Raw genomic sequence first — 17,186 nt, 5'->3', positions numbered from 1 at the left:
TCGACAACAGCAAATGAACCCCGATCCCGAGATGATCCGATTACACATCCTAGGTGATCCCCGTGTGCGCGACGCCGTGCGACAGCGAAATCCCGAGTTGGCAGACGTAGCCCACGATCCGCAACGGTTCCGGGAAGTTCTCATCAACCAGCAGCGGCAAGAATCGCAGAAAGAAGCCGAGAAAGAGGCTCGTATCGCGATGCTTAATGCCGATCCGTTCAACATGGAAAACCAGAAGGAGATCGAGGAAATCATCCGGCAAAATGCGGTGACGGAAAATCTGCATAATGCCATGGAGCATCATCCTGAATGTACGTAGGTAGAGGGGTGGTGACCGCCCGCCCTGCATGAGGTTGAGCACAGACCGCTAATCTGTGTCACAGCATTTGGCCGCGTGACGATGCTGTATATCCCCGTCGAGGTGAACGGCCATAAAGTCAACGCGTTCGTCGACTCAGGCGCCCAGGTCACGATCATGTCGCCGGATTGCGCGACCGCATGCAACATCATGCGCCTCGTCGACTCGCGGTACGGCGGAATCGCAAAGGGTGTCGGAACAGCCAATATCTTGGGCCGCGTCCACTCGGCTCAAATCAAGATCGGCACCATGTTCCTGCCCTGCTCCTTCACCGTCATGGAAGGGAAACACATCGATCTCCTTCTAGGCCTCGACATGCTAAGGCGCCACCAAGCCTGCATCGACCTGCGGCAAGGCGCGCTCGTAATCCAGGACCAGGCTGTCCCCTTCCTAGGCGAAGCAGACATCCCCAAGCACCTCCTAGATGAATTCGAAGACGAACCTACAATCAAGGGCGCCGACGGCGCCGAGGTCGGCGCGCGAACAGGTGCCGTGACCCATCAGGCCGGCGGCTCAGGACCCAGCACGGGCACCGTTGGGAGTGGAGCCGGACCCAGCTCAGCCGCGACGGCATCCTCATCGTCCCGCCCTGCCTTCGCGTCCAGTCAGGCGTCGCGCTGGCCCGAGGCCTCCATCGCGAAGATCACCGAACTTGGGTTCACTCGTGAAGAGGCCACGCGTGCGTTGGAGGCTGCGAATGGGGACCTGGATGGGGCTATTGGATTCTTGATATGACCCGTCGTCCTGGACCTGGAATCTGGAATCTGGAATCTGGATTCGGACCGTTGGGACAGGGCTCCGAATCGTTACCGAGCTATCTACGTACTATTCTGTAGAAGAATAACGTTCAACGGTTCCGACGTGCTTATCCTCATATCTTCTTGTGGTCTGTGACCTATGATTACCTAGCTACTCCGCACGGTGTACTGCTCTGAGTTTCCTTGGACCGAGTAGTAAATTGAGCAACTAGGCCTTGTAGGGTGTCATAGTGGCGGTATAGTGAGGCACTCTACGTGAGACAAGAGATAAGCGGTATAGGTTCACCGGGTCCTGTAATTATCTCCCCGATCTGATAAGGGCTGCCGTTGATTATTTACGATAGTACCCAACTTCTATTATGTGTTCTTGGTGTCTCCATTAGTAGCGGTGGCTGGTGTAGAGCATGATCTCCGGAGATGATATGCTATCAATGTCGCACATTGCTAGATAATAAAGATGGCATATCCGTTCAAGAAGCCAGCTCCAAATTGAATCTTGAACGACGCTAGGTGGGAGCGGTTTTATCACTCTCGCTTCGACTTGTTCAGGAGCTTGGTCTGAATTCGCCAAAACATATCCAAGGCCATGAAGCCTCCTAGAATAAAAATCAAAATTAGCTCATTTTTGCTCACAGTACCGAAGCAGTGGGGCCGAGCCATGCGAGCAACTTACCCAGGGCCACATATGGACCGTAAAGCATGGTGAGGTTTTGCTTTTGGGTGACGGTGCGATCTTCCCAACACCACATCTCACAAAGACAGGTCCAGGAGGTGATGAACGATTGGAAACCGAAAACTAGCAAGTGTACTGGGACCAGGGGATCATCTGTCAACGGTGAATCCCGAGTCAGCGGTTATCCACCTAGAAAGTTAATCCAAGACATGCAGTCCCGAGGCTAAAACAGCGGGATTGCAATCCATGTCGCTCCCATAGTTCCCACCTGAGAACTGGAGTGGGTCGGCCGTACCTCGCAACAGGGCCCCGAGCGCCCAGACGCTCAGCGGGGTATGGTACAGAATTTCCATCCATGTGTAGGAGGTGAACCACGCTGGGACGGGCCCCTCAAAGAATTTGTCCCGGTAGTTGGTGATGTAAAAGTCACGTAGCTGGCGTGAGAGGGTGTTGTCGAGAAGGCCGGGGAGGACGGGGACGGCGTCAACCACTATCGAGGAACGTCATACCACTCGGCGTCAGTCAATCCGTATGTATCTAGATTGTTACATCGATAACGTCTGCAGCTAGCTGCATATCGAGGATGACCACCCAAGCTTGAACACTCAGCTATGCTGAGCCGTCTTCGGCAGCTAAACCAGCCTGTGCAGTGTTGAGATTGGAGATTGGGAAGAATGCCATTCCCGCGGGGACTGACGGGGCAGGTCACCGTAGAACAACTCACAGAAAATGATGGGAATGTGGATAGCAAAGAACCCAAAGTAGATTAAGTCGCGTTTCCGGCTCCAGAGAGAAGACATGGCTGGTTGACAGGCGGGACTGAACCCCGAAACCCGAAACAAGGAACGATATGCAAGAAGTTGGAGTCTTGGAGGTGACGAGGTGGCGGGGAGACTCGAGGAGAGACAGGAGGGAGCTTGGAAAGAAACGCGCTCAGGAGGAAGGCGCGCGGTCATGTGACGGAGAGTTAGAGCTCCAGGAAAAAGCAAACACTCAACAGGACATTTTTGGACACTGACACTGACAGCTCAAGGCTCCAGAACGATTCAAGAACCGCCCAAGGCCCGCAGTTCACCAGATCCAGACCGGTGGGAGACCGAGCAGAGATAAGGCACGCCTTGGGCCATAATTGCTTTTTCCCACGCACGCGTCAAAGGTCCCTAAACATAGCTTATCCTTAGCTGCGTGGATCGTACGGATGACGGAATGTACGCAATCTGTTCGCTGCGGTAAGTAAAGTTTAGTGTGCGGCCTAAAGGCTGGAAGCTTCACGTTGCTTTTTCGCTTCTTGCTGGTCTGGTAGTATATTCTAACATTGCGTCTCTATCATAGGAGCGAACCTGCCCTCGGGACCTCAAAAGACAGAATCTGTGACCTAATGCGAAATGCTTCGAAATCGCGATCGGCTATCGTTCATGGCTTTACTTCAGAGGCGGGATCAACTCGTCAAAGCAGACTTGGGCTTCTCACCGCAAGTCTGATCTTTCCACTCTTATGCCGAAGACCAGATCAATTCCGGCTCGTGCAATGTCCCGTTTGAGTACAAGATGGCGAGGAGGCCGATGGACGGCGAAGGTCCTCACGCAGAATCACTCATCAACTCACTTACAGTTCTCGAAGTACGTGCTGATCTTGCATCCGGCCCCGGCAATCGGCCTGACTCAAGTGAGTACCGTCAGGAAACTGCAGGGATAAGTGGCCTGTACGCTTTCAACGCGAAGGATGCCCTCCAATATCTTCTTCGAATCAACCAGTCTTCGCATGATTGCTGCATGCAGGATGCAGCTAGTTTACCCGATCCAGCAGCCTTGTTGGACTCTTCGAAGTTTGCGGTCATCGAGGTTTGCGCTAACTTGTCCTCGAGATTGGGACCCGACCCGCTTTTGATTCCGTTGGGGCAGGCCGCGGGAACTTTACGTTTAGTGCCAGAGCTATGAGCATTCCATCCAATGATGCAGTTGTTCTCGAACATAGCATCGAATCCAAGTGGACTAGCCTCCAGGACCCAAAAGGTACCTTTAGAAATTAGATGGCGTTTTGCCGGAACTCTGATGTGGATGATGAGCCGACGGGAGTTGACTTACGAGGCCGTCTACGAATGACCGTGTCCCAGAGTTGCCACCTCCTTCTCAGTTGGCGTGAATCTAGGATTCCATGGTCAAGGATGACGGATCCTTCGACGCTCCCTTAGCTAAGTAGTGAAGGGTATTCGATCAACCGGGTCCCATCTTTGGTTCGAGTAGCATCCGGGATCGTCTTCGACTGTCCAGCTGGGTCTCGCGTTTGACTCTCCGACGTAGCACCAACCGATATCGTCAATCGATAGAGGATTTAGGCAATATGCTGAATGCACGGCTGATTTCACCCTGCAGTCGAAATTGAAATGTCATCTCCACTTGATAACTAGAGAGACCACCATATCCCCAGTCGATTCGGACACTGCACGTTAGTGTGCACGTTGATATTGGCTGTTTTCGGTATATTATTGCGCCTTATCATGACAAATTTTCGTCGCGTTCTTCTGTCAGGCTTCGACGGGTCTTCGAAAGGGGGCTGAGGAAATTCCAGACTCCTCGCTATCCTTTTCCTAGCCGCCCTTGTGGGCCGACTTCAATGCACACATTACTTCTCTGACTCTTTCCTCGACTCTCTGAAGCCCAAGAATAGTCTACCGTGTGGGGACCCCGAGATAAACCAGTAAACCACGGGCATTGGACCGCATTCCCGAAATGAAATGGGGTTTACGAGGGCCAGACTCGCAGGACGCTTGGCTTGAAAACAAGCGCAGTAACTTCTCGACCCTGGCTGAACACACTAGAAACGCATGATATCAAACACTCAAGCCTACCGCCGACAGGGATGTCGATGATAGCATACCTCTCCGAGGGACCACTAGCCACTAGCAGTGACCGGCTAAGCAAACCCATGTGCAACCCTAGATTTCGTCTCGTCCTGGTGCAAGGCCGACCTATCAGGGTTTGAGGGCTGTTTGTTTCATCAAGTCAACGTCCGCTTTGAAGGGAAGCTACTGTACATTTTTCGGGAGCCCTTGCTCGCCACGAAGAACAATCCGAATCAGAAACGACGACGACCGCTTCCCTCGAAGTCGCCCAACTCCAATCAATGAAGTAATCGCAGGGCTAGATACAATGGATTTACATCCCCACTACTAACGTGGCACGGAATAGTTCCGGGGGACCACCTGCATTCGCCTTATCAATCAGGAAGAAGAGAACATTAACAGTCCACCAACCAGAGTACCGGACAGTTCGATGCACTCGTCGCAGCATCACCGAAGCAGACCTGTAATACCAAAAATGATGTACTGATCGTGCTACGTACTGTGGAACATGCATTTCCTCCCTTCGAGGCCTCGGTGGCACACAGCAGGCCTTACTCGGGATTTTACCACCTTCTCCCAAGCCATGCAAGGACTAATGCAAGATAGCAAAGCTACCGCAAGCTACTCGGTACTAGCTGCAGCTGCTCTCTCAAATCTCGGGCAGTTAGCTAACTGCAAAGGACTTGTTCAGCGATCCAGAATCCGCCCGCGTCGGTGCAAGAAACAGGCTCAAAGACTAGATGGTTTTGGGCCAGCTTGCATGCTAGGAAGTTCGATGGTCCCACTTCTTCATCCTTCTCCTGTTTCTCGGCTTCCTTATCGGTCGCTCAAATTGCACCAGGGTTGAGCGGTGAAACTGTTACCGGCGCTGATGCGATGAACGCTGGAGAGCCAATGTGCCGGAACAGGCCGGGAACATGGAGTCGCAGGTGCTTAGTCGAGTCCCATCGTCGAACCAAGCTCCAATCAACCCGATGATCGCATCCATGAGGTAGTTTGGGACAATTGTTCGTTGCAGATTGCAGAAGCTATGTGCCGATGATGAGCCGTCAAGGGCTTGCTTTCCTTTGACCGCCTCTCTCCTGGCTTCTTGTGACAGTCGCGGGCTCAACTCCGTATGGACGTTTCCAGCTCCTTTCATCCAGCTTCCTCCATTTCGCCTCCCCGTCTGGTTCATTTTTGGTAGATATTCGACTTCTTTTGAGACTCGTCCCTCCACTTGAGTGGCTCATCATCCTGCCGCTGCCCCTCACCCGGCCCCCCTTCACGATCTCTGTTCGAGTTCGTATGTTCCCCGTCCGGCCACCGATGGCACCCCTGCTGGCCATGGCATCGCGGAAAACAGCTCTTTCGTCCGTCATCTGCACATCCCCGTCGCAAGCTAACCGGCCCGGAAATGAAAGGGACAGTAGTCTAAGCGAAACTACCCGGTGGATGCAATGATGGCGCTGCGAGTATTATCAGACCATCATCCACTTAGCCATGTTTCCTCCTTGAGAAGGAGCTGCTTTATCGCCATGACGATGACGAGGTTGTGTTGCGATAAAATTAATATTTATTGAACCTCATCCTCCGTCATCTGGAGCCCATCTGCTTGATCTCTATTTTCTCTTTCTCAATCTTCAGCATTGACCAAGACCTATCTTACCCTCCTCTACTTCATTGTGTATCATTTTATACTTCCCGTATCACCGAAGAAGCTTTATTGGAGTAACACCTTCCCTGTACCCTTCCCTCCTCTGTCTCTCTTCTTGATAAGAGGGTATAAAGTTCTCAACGACGCCTGCAACGGCTTTGACACCTTTCCTCAAACGCAATGCCTTCTTCCGCTCCTGTTCTCAGGCCCAAGAAGGCGCAGCCAGTCGCTGCCCCTAAAGACCAGGAACCAATCAGCTACGACATCAACATCCCATACGTGGATGTCAACCAGGAAAACCATCTGCGGACAAGGTATCCCGAATATCTTCCGACATGGGACAAGCTGTGGTTTGACCCTCTTCCCAACTTCGACTACGAGGACCCTGCGCTGCGTGTCAAGGACAGATCGAAGCCCAGTTTGTTGACACCCAATGTCAAAGTCACCCAGATCCAGCCCCAAATTGGCAGCATTCTCGAAGGCGTGCAACTAAGCCAACTCTCCGACACCGCTAAGGACGAACTTGCGCTCCTTGTCGCGGAGCGCCGGGTTGTCGCATTCCCCAACCAAGACTTGATTGATGCCGGCCCCGCAGCCCAAGCGGAATTTATGAGCCACTTTGGCAAACCCAACTATCAGCCCGTATCCGGTACTGTACGTGGTTATCCTGGCTTTCACATCATCCACCGCGACGGCAACCGCGAAGAGATTGCTCGCTTTTTGGAACAGCGCACAACTACCACACTCTGGCATCAGGATGTGAGCTACGAGGTTCAGCCGCCCGGATATGTCATGCTAGGACTGCTGGAGGGACCAGAAGTTGGAGGCGATACCGTTTTTGCTGCGACCGACTTGGCCTATAAGTGAGTGCACATATAGGATGTTCTTTTGTTCTTCCGAACGCAAAAAGGTACATACCATATATGCAGAGCTAACGCTGGAAAACAGGCGCCTATCCCCGACCCTCACTTCGTGGCTTGACACATTAAGCGCAGTCCACTCGTCTCGAAAGATGATCAACCACGCTCGTCTTACTGGTGGCCTGGTGCGCAAAGACGCTGTCGACACCGAGCACCCGTTGGTGCGGATTCACCCCGTCACCGGCCAGAAGTGCCTCTGGTTCAACGGCGAATTCATCACAAAGATCCCAGGCCTCAAAGAGCCAGAACAGCGCTGGCTGCTCGATTTCCTCATGCAGCACATCGTCTCCGGACACGACTTCCAGGCCAGAGTCCGATGGCAGCCCAAGACCATCGTCATTTTCGACAACAGAAGCACCATCCGTAAGTGATTCTAAATTTTCCATTCGCCATTTTCCGTGCATTAGCCCGAGACGCGAGACGCGGTGGAACTAGAACTAGTTTACTAAATCCTTCACCCCTCTAGATTCGGCGATTGTCGACTATATTGACGATGATTACGGTGCCAAACTCCGCCATATCTTCCGCCTGTGTGCGCTGGGCGAAAAGCCGATCCCCGTTCACGACCACGACCAATTCGAATGAGCGATGCCAGCACAATAATCAGCATAGCACTGCTTGACTTTCTGCCGAGAAAAAATACCCTAATTCCGCACCACTGTTGTTTATTTTCTTTATCGCCCGCGTTTTACTCGCGGGGAAAAAGCAACATCACCCACACCCACACACATCTATCTATCGTTATTAACTACTACACGGAGTCCCTTCGCGCGCCCTCGGTCAAATTGCTTAGCTCGCATGCATGCCGGTCCCGCACGTGTCACTGCCTGCTCGTCATTTCGATTTTGCCCACAACAGCGCCAGCGCCAGCCTGATTGATTGCATTTTGCTTGCTTATTTCGTTTCCATTCCTGATATCTCGGTCCGGTTTTCGTTTCTGATAGACGGTTTTGATTGACTAACGAACTTCCCTGACCTGACCTGATCTGATCTGCCTTCGCTCTAATCTATCGACAGTTTGTTTGCTATTGCTTGGGCGGACTCATCTTCGTATTTTCTCTCGGTTCGGTTTCGATCTAGTAGACACGGCACTTCGCACCTCGCCCTATTTCTCCCCTTCCCCTGGGTTTTTTGCTTCCGCTCTGGCCCCCATGATCCTCAACTTGATTCATTTTTCGCCAGCGTTATCGTTATCCCCATAGACCGTTGTTGTTCTGTTTTTCGGATTTGACCTCTGCCTTCATTTTGTTTGTCTTTTTCTCTTGTCGTTTTGCTATCGTTCAAGGCTCTGCTTGAACTTTATTGTCTCGGGTTTATTTATCTATATTACTATATGTCGTGTAGTAACGGTCCTAATGATCTAATAGAGATGATTTTATGATCAATCTGGTTGTTTCGTGGAGACAATGTTCGCGTGGAGAGTAGAAGCTGTATGGCGACGGCCTGTAGGATGAAGAAAACAGTTACGATCGCCAAGTCGAAGAGGGAACAGATACTTGATAGCTCACCGCCACACCCAAGAGAAGGAAGACAAGACAAAATCAGAACTAGATTAACCTTATTTAAGACCTTAACTACCTAACCGTGCTCATTCGATATTCGTGTTCTATAAATCAACCTAACGTAGCCTAACCCCTTAGACAAACTCAGCTCAAAATATCCTGAATCCTCGCCCTCAACTCAAGCGCAACAGCCATCTGCTCATTACTGATCCCGCCCTGCTGCAAGAGTGTAAGCATCTCCAGAATACGCTCGGCAATGACATCGCTCCCAAAGACGACACCGCCCAGGCGCACAGTATCATGAAACCAATGCTCGATAGTATACAGCAGGTCGCGGGCAATGACGCGGCGGTTGTTTCCTTGGAAGGGGGCCTCCTCTGTATAATACATACTCTCGAGGACGGAGTAGATAGTTTCGTGCGGGACGCCCAGATCGAAGAAGGTATCTACGACCCAGGTGGGGGGTCCAACGTTACGCTGGTGCTCGAGGGCGTAGCGCTCGAGCATGGGGAGTAGAGTGGGGATTGGGAAGACGGAATCGGACATGCGGAGGCGGGAGCCGAGGGAGCGGATTTTGTCGATGACGGCCTCGTAGGGCTGTGGTGAGCCCCGCACGGTTGTTTCGTCGTGCAGGTCTTGCAGCAGGTGTTGCCATGTGGCGCGGACGTCGGCGGGGTTGCGGTAATCGGCTATGTAGAAGATTTGCAGGCATATATCGTAGTAGCTTGCCGAGTCGGCGTATTGGTTGAACATCTGAGCTTGTTAGTAAGGCGTGGGATGAGGTAGGGCGTGGGGGTGGATGGGGGTAGATGGTGCCAACGTACATAAGAGACCTCCAAGATCGCTCCGTCCACTTCCTCGAGGACCTGGGCTCTTGCTTCTGGCTCGAGGCGCACATCGTCTTTTAGGCGTTGAAGGAGGTCGTCTTGGATGTTCGCGACGTCGATGAGATTGGAGACTTCTTGCAGTAACCGTTGTCGGGCTTGTCGGCTCACGTCCTGTGTGAAGGTTGATGCGTTGGCTCGTGCTTGACCGAGATATTCTATTCTTCGGCTGAGCGGGAGCTTGAAAGAGCTATTGGCGAGTTCGAATTGAACCTGAGCGGCCTCGAAAAAGCGTTCAGATTGAGTGTAAAACCGCCAGAGAAGATCAGCATGCGAAATGTCGTCGTTGGACTTGCGCTTGAGGTACTCGACGACGAAGGCAGAGTCTGTCCTGAGCAGCCGATCGCTCCACCCTTGCTCGAGATACCAGTCATATAGGCTTGTCAAGAACACTTGATCTGCTGAATCTGAAATGATGCCGTAGGCCTCATTCTTGCGCTTGGCGACCGTTGTTAATTGTCCGTCAACCACGCCAGGATCTTGAGCAGCAAGGTTGTCAACCGCCAGGATGACCTTGAATATCAGATCGTAACATTGCTTCCTGAAAAGGTAGTAGTCTCTCCGAGGATCCTGAGAAGGGCCATTAGCGCCTGGACAAGAAATTGGGCCAATACATCTTACCGGCAATGGTTGACCCTCCATCATCCACGACATAGCCATGTTAGCCTTGTCTGATCGACCAGCGACATTCAAAGCAAGTTGAATAGCACCTATGGCAATTAGTCACGAAGGTTAACTGAGACGAAGGAGAACGTACCAGCGAAGAATTGGTTAGATATGTAACTTTCTACCGCAGGCACGAGATAGTCCATGGGCAGATTCTCGGACACCTGCTGGAACAGATGCAAACTCTCGTTCAGCAGGTTGCGACCGAGTTCTGAGTTGAAGCCGGCTTCCGTAGCCCGCTTGAGAAGCTCCTGGGCCTTGAAGATAACAACATCTTCTGCACTGCAGAAACTACCACATCGCCGTCGTAGGGCATCCGCTACTGTCTCGACATTAGCTCCCTTGGCGATGTTTCTGTTGACAATCCCCTTGACCAGTTCCTTGGCGATATCGTGTCCCTTGGTGGTGCTGAAGAGCTCCTCAAATGTGAGTTTCAGGAACCTCTGTTTCGACTCGTCCGGCAATAGCGCAACGATCTCCTCAACCTTCTCGTCAAACAGAACTGACACAAACGAGATACCCTCAATGGTGTGAGATACCAGTTGAACAAGCGAATGTAGTGCCCGGTGCTCTGCCTGCAGCTCGATTTCTTCTTGCTTCGTTGAAACACGCGCAAGGGCTTCGGGTCCGCTTAATCCTTCAATGAAACTCTTGTTCGACTTGAAGAAATCTTGTAAAGCTACCAGATCCCGTTGAATGCTTTGCAACTTGACGGCTGGGAATGAAGAGGTGATAGATTGAGCTCCACCGGGCGCGCCGCCAACGGTGGCAACCTCCTTCTTCCATATCGACCGTAGCAGCCTTGAAATGTACAGGGCAATACCCGCATGTCGAGGTGACGGGACAACAGTGTCAACAGCGGGAGTAGAGTTATCAGCGACAGCATTTTCGTTCAGCGTGGGTCGACCGCCATAGTCAATGAAGACCTTGCGAGCGAATTCGAGGACGTCCGGATCGTTGATTTTGGAAAGCCGGGAGTCTGTAGAGACCTCTACGCCCTGGCCACAAGCAACCGCAAGGGCGGTGGCCAGTGTTTCGCTGCGCCCATAGGTACGGATGAAGTTTTTGATCTCACCCTCAAGTCCCTCGTCACCACCGCTACCCCCGTTGCGCACTAGAGCCGCAAACACGTCAACGAGTCGCCGCCTACGGAAAACATGGATACCAGTATTCGTCAAGATAGAGACCTCTGCGGACGGGTTCTCGAATTGAACGGCAAGCTCGTTACCAAAACCGCTCGGGTTCATGGACGCTGGCGTAGTTGGTGAGCTAAGTCCGATATCCTCCGCTCTGCTACCCAAAGACAGCCAAATGCCGGTTTCTGCCGCTTTCCCTGGGACAACACTTTCCTGGGAGCGGGACACGCGTCCGGAATCAGGGGCAGAGATAAACAACGTATCTGTCTTTTGCGTAGTGTCCTGGCAAGTGAAGCAAAAGAAGTATCCCGGCGGGAAGCGGGCTGAGAATGTAGTGGGGTCGAGGGTGTGTATCGGGACTTTTGACGCCGCCATTGATGGTTGGAAGCGCGATTGGCCTTGATAGACAGGAGGAGGGTTGTCGAAAGGAGGTGTTTTGACATAGTGAGCCTGCATACTTGTCGGGGCATTGGCGCCGTTTGGTGCACCAGACCAGCTATAGGAACCAGTGGCACTCAGGTAGATGCGGTACCCCGTAGCGGTTGTAGCCATCAAATGGTACCTTGAAGCCTCGGCCGCGGGAATTGGGCTAATTGAGACTATCTTCACCTTCGAGTTAAGCGCTTGGTTGGAGGCAATGATGTGGCCGATGTTGGCGTAGATATCGAGGGCTGGTTTCGTGATAGCAAGAGCCACGGAGCCATCTGCCTTCAAGTGGAATACCCGAATGGTGGATGCTGATGACAGCGTATACAGCAGCCGTCTCGAGTCGTCGATCTCCATTTGCACAACCTGTTCGGACGCCCTTTGCGTAAAGCTCAAGGACGGAGCAAGTGACGATAGGCGAGAGCTAGTATGGTTCACCTTCGAGCATCGACCCTGGAACCATTTCTCCTCTTGTTGGTATGTAAGTTCGTAAACGTCGTTATCGGAGGAGCCGGCGAAGAATATACGACCGGTCGCGTCCGAGGAAGCCATAACGTGAATATCCAACCCGCGAATCGAGGTTGACATACCCGTCTGATATAATGTGATTTGACGACTGCCGCTGGGAGTTGGTTCGCACTGCATTCCCAGTAGGATGACCTCCGCAGTTGTTGATATGACGAGCAAATGGGTAATGCTGGGCAGAAACACCCCGGGACGCGGCTTAGCGAGCTTGACCGCGTTGATGCTATTCGGCTGGTCTTCAAATCCCACCAATTGAGGGTTGGTATGCGTGTAGTCCCATAGATATAGTGCGTTGTCGATAGCCACCCAGGCGTGATTGAGCTCCGCCAAAAGCCCCATGCTGGTAGATACCTGCGCTAGATTGTACTGGTCGAATATTTGGTCGGGGATGTTGTACATCTTGACTTTCTGGAAAGGAGCCCATGTTGAAGACACGGGAATGTCATAGTCGGATGAGAAGCCCTCTACCTCAGTTGTCAGTCGAGATTAGTAGAAACAGCACGTCGAGTACACTTACGAGACAAGTAGCTATCGAGGTCGGGATAGCGAGCTTCCTGTGTGAGAGTATCATTGACCGTACGGGCCGCACGCTCTTCCGTGTTCAGAACCTGGGCTGGCGCGGGTTTCAACGACGGAGGTAACCGAGGAAGCGCAGGCTGTGAGGCCTGATTATTCGAAGGCTGTGCGGTGGGTTGAGGAGCTGTAGGTTGCGGCGGGTTCAGCGCATTGCCGGGCGCGGGAGTTTGGAAAAAGGCACCAGGAAGTGGCTTTTGAGGCGTCACCGGCGGAAGACTAGGGTAGGACATCTCGTAGCTTTGAAGCTCGTCCGAGCTCTGTTGGTGATCGCGCTCCCCGGCGTGGCAGAGGTTCGTTCAGCGCGAAGGCCGGGGGAGTAAAGCAATTTCGAAGGGAAAGGGGGAATCGGCGACAGGAGCGGAATTCGGGGTTGCGAGGGGAAGGAGCATGAATCGAGAGCCGAGAGGAACCCTAGCAAGTGTTCTCTTTGATGTCGAAGACCGCCAGACAACGATGAGCGACCATCAAAAACAACCTGGGAAATTTGGTGCACGGGCCCGCCTGAGCTCCTCTCCGCCTCCGCTGTGAGCGAATTCTGCCTCTAAACACCACCCCGGGTCTTACAAAATTATTCAACTATTCCTGAACTCTGTTGCAATTGCGCCGTATATTTTCTGGCCTATAAATTCGCAAGGAACAAAGATGCTTGGGGCTTTGCGACAATCAACCCGCCTCACCCGCCTGGGCCTCTACCAAGCGCGATGGAACTCGACCGCCAGCCCATCTGTTCCACCATTGATGGCAACATTGAGAACTGATCTGAAGACTGCAATGAGAGCAAAAGATACTGATCGGTATGACCCCGTTAGATTCTAAGCAGCGCTTTACAATTCCATTTATCAAACCACATACTCACCAACCTCTTCCCTTAGACTTAACATCATCCGAGCTATAATCGGCGACTACAACAACTCGCAGAAAAGCCCCAATCCCATTACTTCGGACCTACAGTTACTCTCAGTCATCCGGAAACGCATTCGGGCATCCGAAGATGCAGCCCAGCAGTGCCAGCTCGTCAACCGCCTAGACCTCAAGGAGAAAGAGGACAAGGCGCAGGCCATTCTCAAGGAATATGGCAGCCATGTCAAGACGTTGAACGACGACGAGGTTCGAGAGGCCGTACTGCGTCAGATTACGGAGATGAAGGATGCTGGCACGGAAGTCCATGTCGGCGCAGTCTTCAAGGAACTCTTTAAACAGGGAGGGCCCCTTTTTCAGCAACCTGCGGACGGAAAGAAGGTTAAGGAAATCGCTCAGGAAGCTATTTCCAAGCTATGAATGACGTCTTCTGGCGATGCCACCTATCTGTATATTAACCTTGTACTATTATATTATACGATCTATACGGAAACTCTCTCGTCACGCGCCGGCCGCAAACTTCTTTCAATTCTGAATGGCTCATGATAGCTTAGGTTACATCTTCAAGAAGATGGCAAAGTCCCTCTCCGAGGATGGGATCTGGAGGAAGGAATCCTTCGATCTAAGAGAAAAACAGTGCAACACCGCCCATAGCACTCATGACAACGCCCACCCATAACCACCGATCCGGATCCACAAGACTATCTTTACTAACAAGCCTCCTCAAAACAAAGGCCGTGTCCACACCACCGTCGACTTGCCGTTTGTTTTTCTTGGATGTTATGGCGTTCAGGGACCCGGTGGGCAGCATCTCAGGTGGCTTATAGGCAAGGTACATCGGAATCATAGGCGTTCCATCGAATGAGTAGAGATCCAGGCGGACACTACCATAGTAGGGGTCTACGCCCACCGTGAAAGACTGTCATTGTTAGCACAAAGGCTAAGACAGCATCGGTGGGATGAACATACAGTGTACTCCTCCGTCTGGTTGTACCTGGTGTACAGCCCCTTCGAAGACTCACAAGGGTCCGACAATAGCTGGCGACCGTCCGCAGCAATCGGAGTCAATTGTAGAGAGCCGTCAGCGCCGACGGTGTATGTGCCATGCTGCCACTGCATGATACCCTGGGGACATTCTGGGTTTTTTGCTGTACGTTGACAGTATCATTAGGATGCAGGCCCGGGGTTCATGTAGCAAAGATATACTAACGGTTAGCGATAGCCCGGTAGAACGCCTCTTCGAAATAGCCATCTTCAGTGAACGAAAATGAGATTCCTGGTAGCTTTGGCTCGATCAATTTGTCTTCGACTGGGTCGTAGAATCCCTAGCAAGAGTGCATCAGCATCCATCAGTGGAAAGAGGGTAAACAATTGGCCAAACATACAGGTCCCGTCGCGACTTCGCGAGATTTGGTGGTCCACGTCCCTACAAGATCGGCGGCGTTGCGGGCGCTAACACTGGCTGCGCTCGCCAGAAGGCTAGCAACGAAGTATACCGCAAGCATTGTTGCAAGGTCTGAGGTGAGTTGAAGATAGAACGAGAAACTGAAGCTGAAGAGGCATTTCTCCGTCACTCAAGGGCGCAGGCCATTGCCCTTCAAGGGCGTTCACCTTGCCCTGTCGATCCAGCCATGCGACCAAAACAATGTGAATGTAATGGTCTCAATGCCAAGCCTCCGCTGTGTTGGAGCTCCCAGCTTGAAGATGGACATTGACATCACAACAATCGTTATCGGGTGGGATCCACGAAGAAAACCTTTCCTACTTCACGTCTATACTCTAGGCTCTAAATCCTATATATTCCAGAGTAGATGATGGCGGGATTCCAAGCAGCGAAAAAGGATCTCCGCAAAAGAATGCGCGAGGTGCTGCAGAGAATCCCCGCTGATTCTATCGTCACTCAATGTTAGTCCATACATTCACTTTCCATTTGGACAATAATGCTGATAATATTTAGCCAGGGCTGTCGCAAGCAAACTGCTTGCTCTCCCAGAGTACCAAAAAGCCAAAAGGATAGGCGTATACCTATCCATGCCGACAGGCGAGCTCTCAACCACAGCAATAGTGGAGGATGCCTTGAAAAGCCAAAAGGAGGTCTTTGTGCCTTACATTCATAGCAGTGAGACCTCTACCGAGCAGAAAAAGACATCGGTCATGGACATGCTTGCGTTGGAGTCCATGGATGAATTTGGCTCCCTGGAGCGCGACAAGTGGGGGATCCCGTCGCTTACAGAGGCCCAGGCGCTGAGCAAGAAGAATTGCTTTGGCGGGACGGGCCCGTCTGATTCTGCGGGCTTAGCTAAGGATGCTACGGCTAGGTCATCTGGGCTGGACTTGATTGTCATGCCCGGGATGGCCTTTGATACTGCGTTTAAAAGACTCGGTCATGGCAAGGGGTACTATGACAGCTTCCTGACAAGGTACTTGAGATGGGAAGCTGAAATCGAAGCGGCAACACGAAAGATGCCTTTACTCGGTGAGACGCAACCACAACCTTATCCTTATCTCGAATGTAGGAGAGCAATAAAATTCCTGACTAGATCACAGTCGCCCTCTCTCTCAAGGAGCAAACGCTTTCCCCACCCGAAGAAGTACCCGTTACAAATCATGACTGGCTTGTAGATATCGTGATAGTTGGTGACGACCGGTGTCTCCTGCGCCAACAGTGATTTAAAGCCCAAAACAGTTCCACATGTCCGCAGATTTGTCTATCGCAACTATGTCCTCCAGCGCCCAGCGTAAACGGCTGCCATAGGTTGTTTTGTAGAACGGAAATTGGCGAAGACCTTTTTGGTATTAACGACGTATTAAGTAGGAGATGACGCGCAATTCGCGATCACTGGACTGCCTGAATGAGGGAAACGTTGTCGCCCTTGAGTAGTATTTGACCTGAGTTCGAAGGTTTTATCAGCAATGCGCGTCGCAGACGATAGATGGAAATAATATCGAACCTAATGGCCGCCTCTTCTCCTCCTCGCTCTTTGTGGCCAGCTTAACCTCCACAGCGTCGTCAACAACCAGGTTCATGAACTCGTCGAACCCCTAGCCCTCCAGTCAGCGGTGATAGACTCGGGGAATTTCAGAGCTCCTTACTCTGATCTTGCCCTCTATACGAAATGCAAGCTGCTCATATAGCCAGATTGAAACCGTTGAACGTTGTTGGAGGAGCTTGAAGATGAAGTGAATCGGCGCAAGCAGTGTCTTGCGAGCAGCACCGCCTCCTCTGCCGGACATTGTGATGAGCGACTGGCGAAAATATATCAAATAGAATAGAGTACTGAGATAGTATCTCTGGGAACGTAGGAATTGATTGAGCTGTAAACGTGGTTGGAAGCGCAAGTGGTGGTGAAGAGCAGGAAAAGATATGATGGGAGCTTGCTTTGGCCGCGGATTTCTCCAAGTCGGCAGTCGATTATTGCGGCTCAC

At 52.0% G+C, this 17,186-nt stretch overlaps 7 protein-coding genes across 7 annotated transcripts; 3 read left to right on the top strand and 4 right to left on the bottom strand.

Moving 5' to 3' along the window:
* Window positions 1-1,367: 1,367 nt before the first annotated feature.
* On the bottom strand, window positions 1,368-3,018 carry BDV17DRAFT_131133 (EXPERA domain-containing protein). The gene is made up of 4 exons (XM_073754146.1): window positions 2,514-3,018; window positions 2,085-2,279; window positions 1,790-1,942; window positions 1,368-1,712 (listed from the first exon to the last, which is right to left on the bottom strand). The coding sequence occupies exons 1-4, from the start codon at window positions 2,743-2,745 to the stop codon at window positions 1,642-1,644; spliced, it is 651 nt and encodes a 216-aa protein (XP_073614159.1). The 5' UTR covers window positions 2,746-3,018; the 3' UTR covers window positions 1,368-1,641.
* A 3,110-nt stretch (window positions 3,019-6,128) lies between these two features.
* On the top strand, window positions 6,129-7,881 carry BDV17DRAFT_131091 (TauD/TfdA dioxygenase family protein). Its single transcript, XM_073754145.1, has 3 exons — window positions 6,129-7,130; window positions 7,216-7,550; window positions 7,654-7,881. Exons 1-3 carry the CDS (start codon window positions 6,448-6,450, stop codon window positions 7,770-7,772), a joined length of 1,137 nt encoding a protein of 378 aa, XP_073614158.1. The 5' UTR covers window positions 6,129-6,447; the 3' UTR covers window positions 7,773-7,881.
* An 835-nt stretch (window positions 7,882-8,716) lies between these two features.
* Window positions 8,717-13,346, bottom strand: BDV17DRAFT_267392 (putative non-repetitive nucleoporin). Its single transcript, XM_073758359.1, has 5 exons — window positions 12,844-13,346; window positions 10,331-12,790; window positions 10,195-10,283; window positions 9,514-10,143; window positions 8,717-9,442 (listed from the first exon to the last, which is right to left on the bottom strand). The coding sequence occupies exons 1-5, from the start codon at window positions 13,130-13,132 to the stop codon at window positions 8,834-8,836; spliced, it is 4,077 nt and encodes a 1,358-aa protein (XP_073614157.1). The 5' UTR covers window positions 13,133-13,346; the 3' UTR covers window positions 8,717-8,833.
* Window positions 13,347-13,483: 137 nt separating this feature from the next.
* Window positions 13,484-14,265, top strand: BDV17DRAFT_131073 (uncharacterized protein). Its single transcript, XM_073754144.1, has 2 exons — window positions 13,484-13,696; window positions 13,775-14,265. Exons 1-2 carry the CDS (start codon window positions 13,545-13,547, stop codon window positions 14,178-14,180), a joined length of 558 nt encoding a protein of 185 aa, XP_073614156.1. The 5' UTR covers window positions 13,484-13,544; the 3' UTR covers window positions 14,181-14,265.
* Window positions 14,266-14,268: 3 nt separating this feature from the next.
* BDV17DRAFT_131067 (protein rot1) lies at window positions 14,269-15,340 on the bottom strand. The gene is made up of 4 exons (XM_073754143.1): window positions 15,146-15,340; window positions 14,971-15,085; window positions 14,730-14,908; window positions 14,269-14,679 (listed from the first exon to the last, which is right to left on the bottom strand). Exons 1-4 carry the CDS (start codon window positions 15,263-15,265, stop codon window positions 14,383-14,385), a joined length of 711 nt encoding a protein of 236 aa, XP_073614155.1. The 5' UTR covers window positions 15,266-15,340; the 3' UTR covers window positions 14,269-14,382.
* Window positions 15,341-15,442: 102 nt separating this feature from the next.
* BDV17DRAFT_267385 (5-formyltetrahydrofolate cyclo-ligase) lies at window positions 15,443-17,177 on the top strand. Its single transcript, XM_073758358.1, has 5 exons — window positions 15,443-15,665; window positions 15,718-16,236; window positions 16,308-16,647; window positions 16,710-16,801; window positions 16,853-17,177. Exons 1-3 carry the CDS (start codon window positions 15,572-15,574, stop codon window positions 16,427-16,429), a joined length of 735 nt encoding a protein of 244 aa, XP_073614154.1. The 5' UTR covers window positions 15,443-15,571; the 3' UTR covers window positions 16,430-16,647; window positions 16,710-16,801; window positions 16,853-17,177.
* Window positions 16,219-17,177, bottom strand: BDV17DRAFT_267381 (small nuclear ribonucleoprotein E). The gene is made up of 3 exons (XM_073758357.1): window positions 16,854-17,177; window positions 16,712-16,802; window positions 16,219-16,649 (listed from the first exon to the last, which is right to left on the bottom strand). The coding sequence occupies exons 1-3, from the start codon at window positions 16,992-16,994 to the stop codon at window positions 16,597-16,599; spliced, it is 285 nt and encodes a 94-aa protein (XP_073614153.1). The 5' UTR covers window positions 16,995-17,177; the 3' UTR covers window positions 16,219-16,596.
* Window positions 17,178-17,186: the final 9 nt, after the last annotated feature.

Source organism: Aspergillus undulatus (assembly GCF_047715775.1).
Source record: "Aspergillus undulatus strain CBS 261.88 unplaced genomic scaffold BDV17scaffold_35, whole genome shotgun sequence".
Classification (NCBI taxonomy): domain Eukaryota; kingdom Fungi; phylum Ascomycota; class Eurotiomycetes; order Eurotiales; family Aspergillaceae; genus Aspergillus; species Aspergillus undulatus.
Note: the sequence above shows the minus strand (reverse complement) of the source record. Positions and strands in the feature narration are given on the sequence as shown.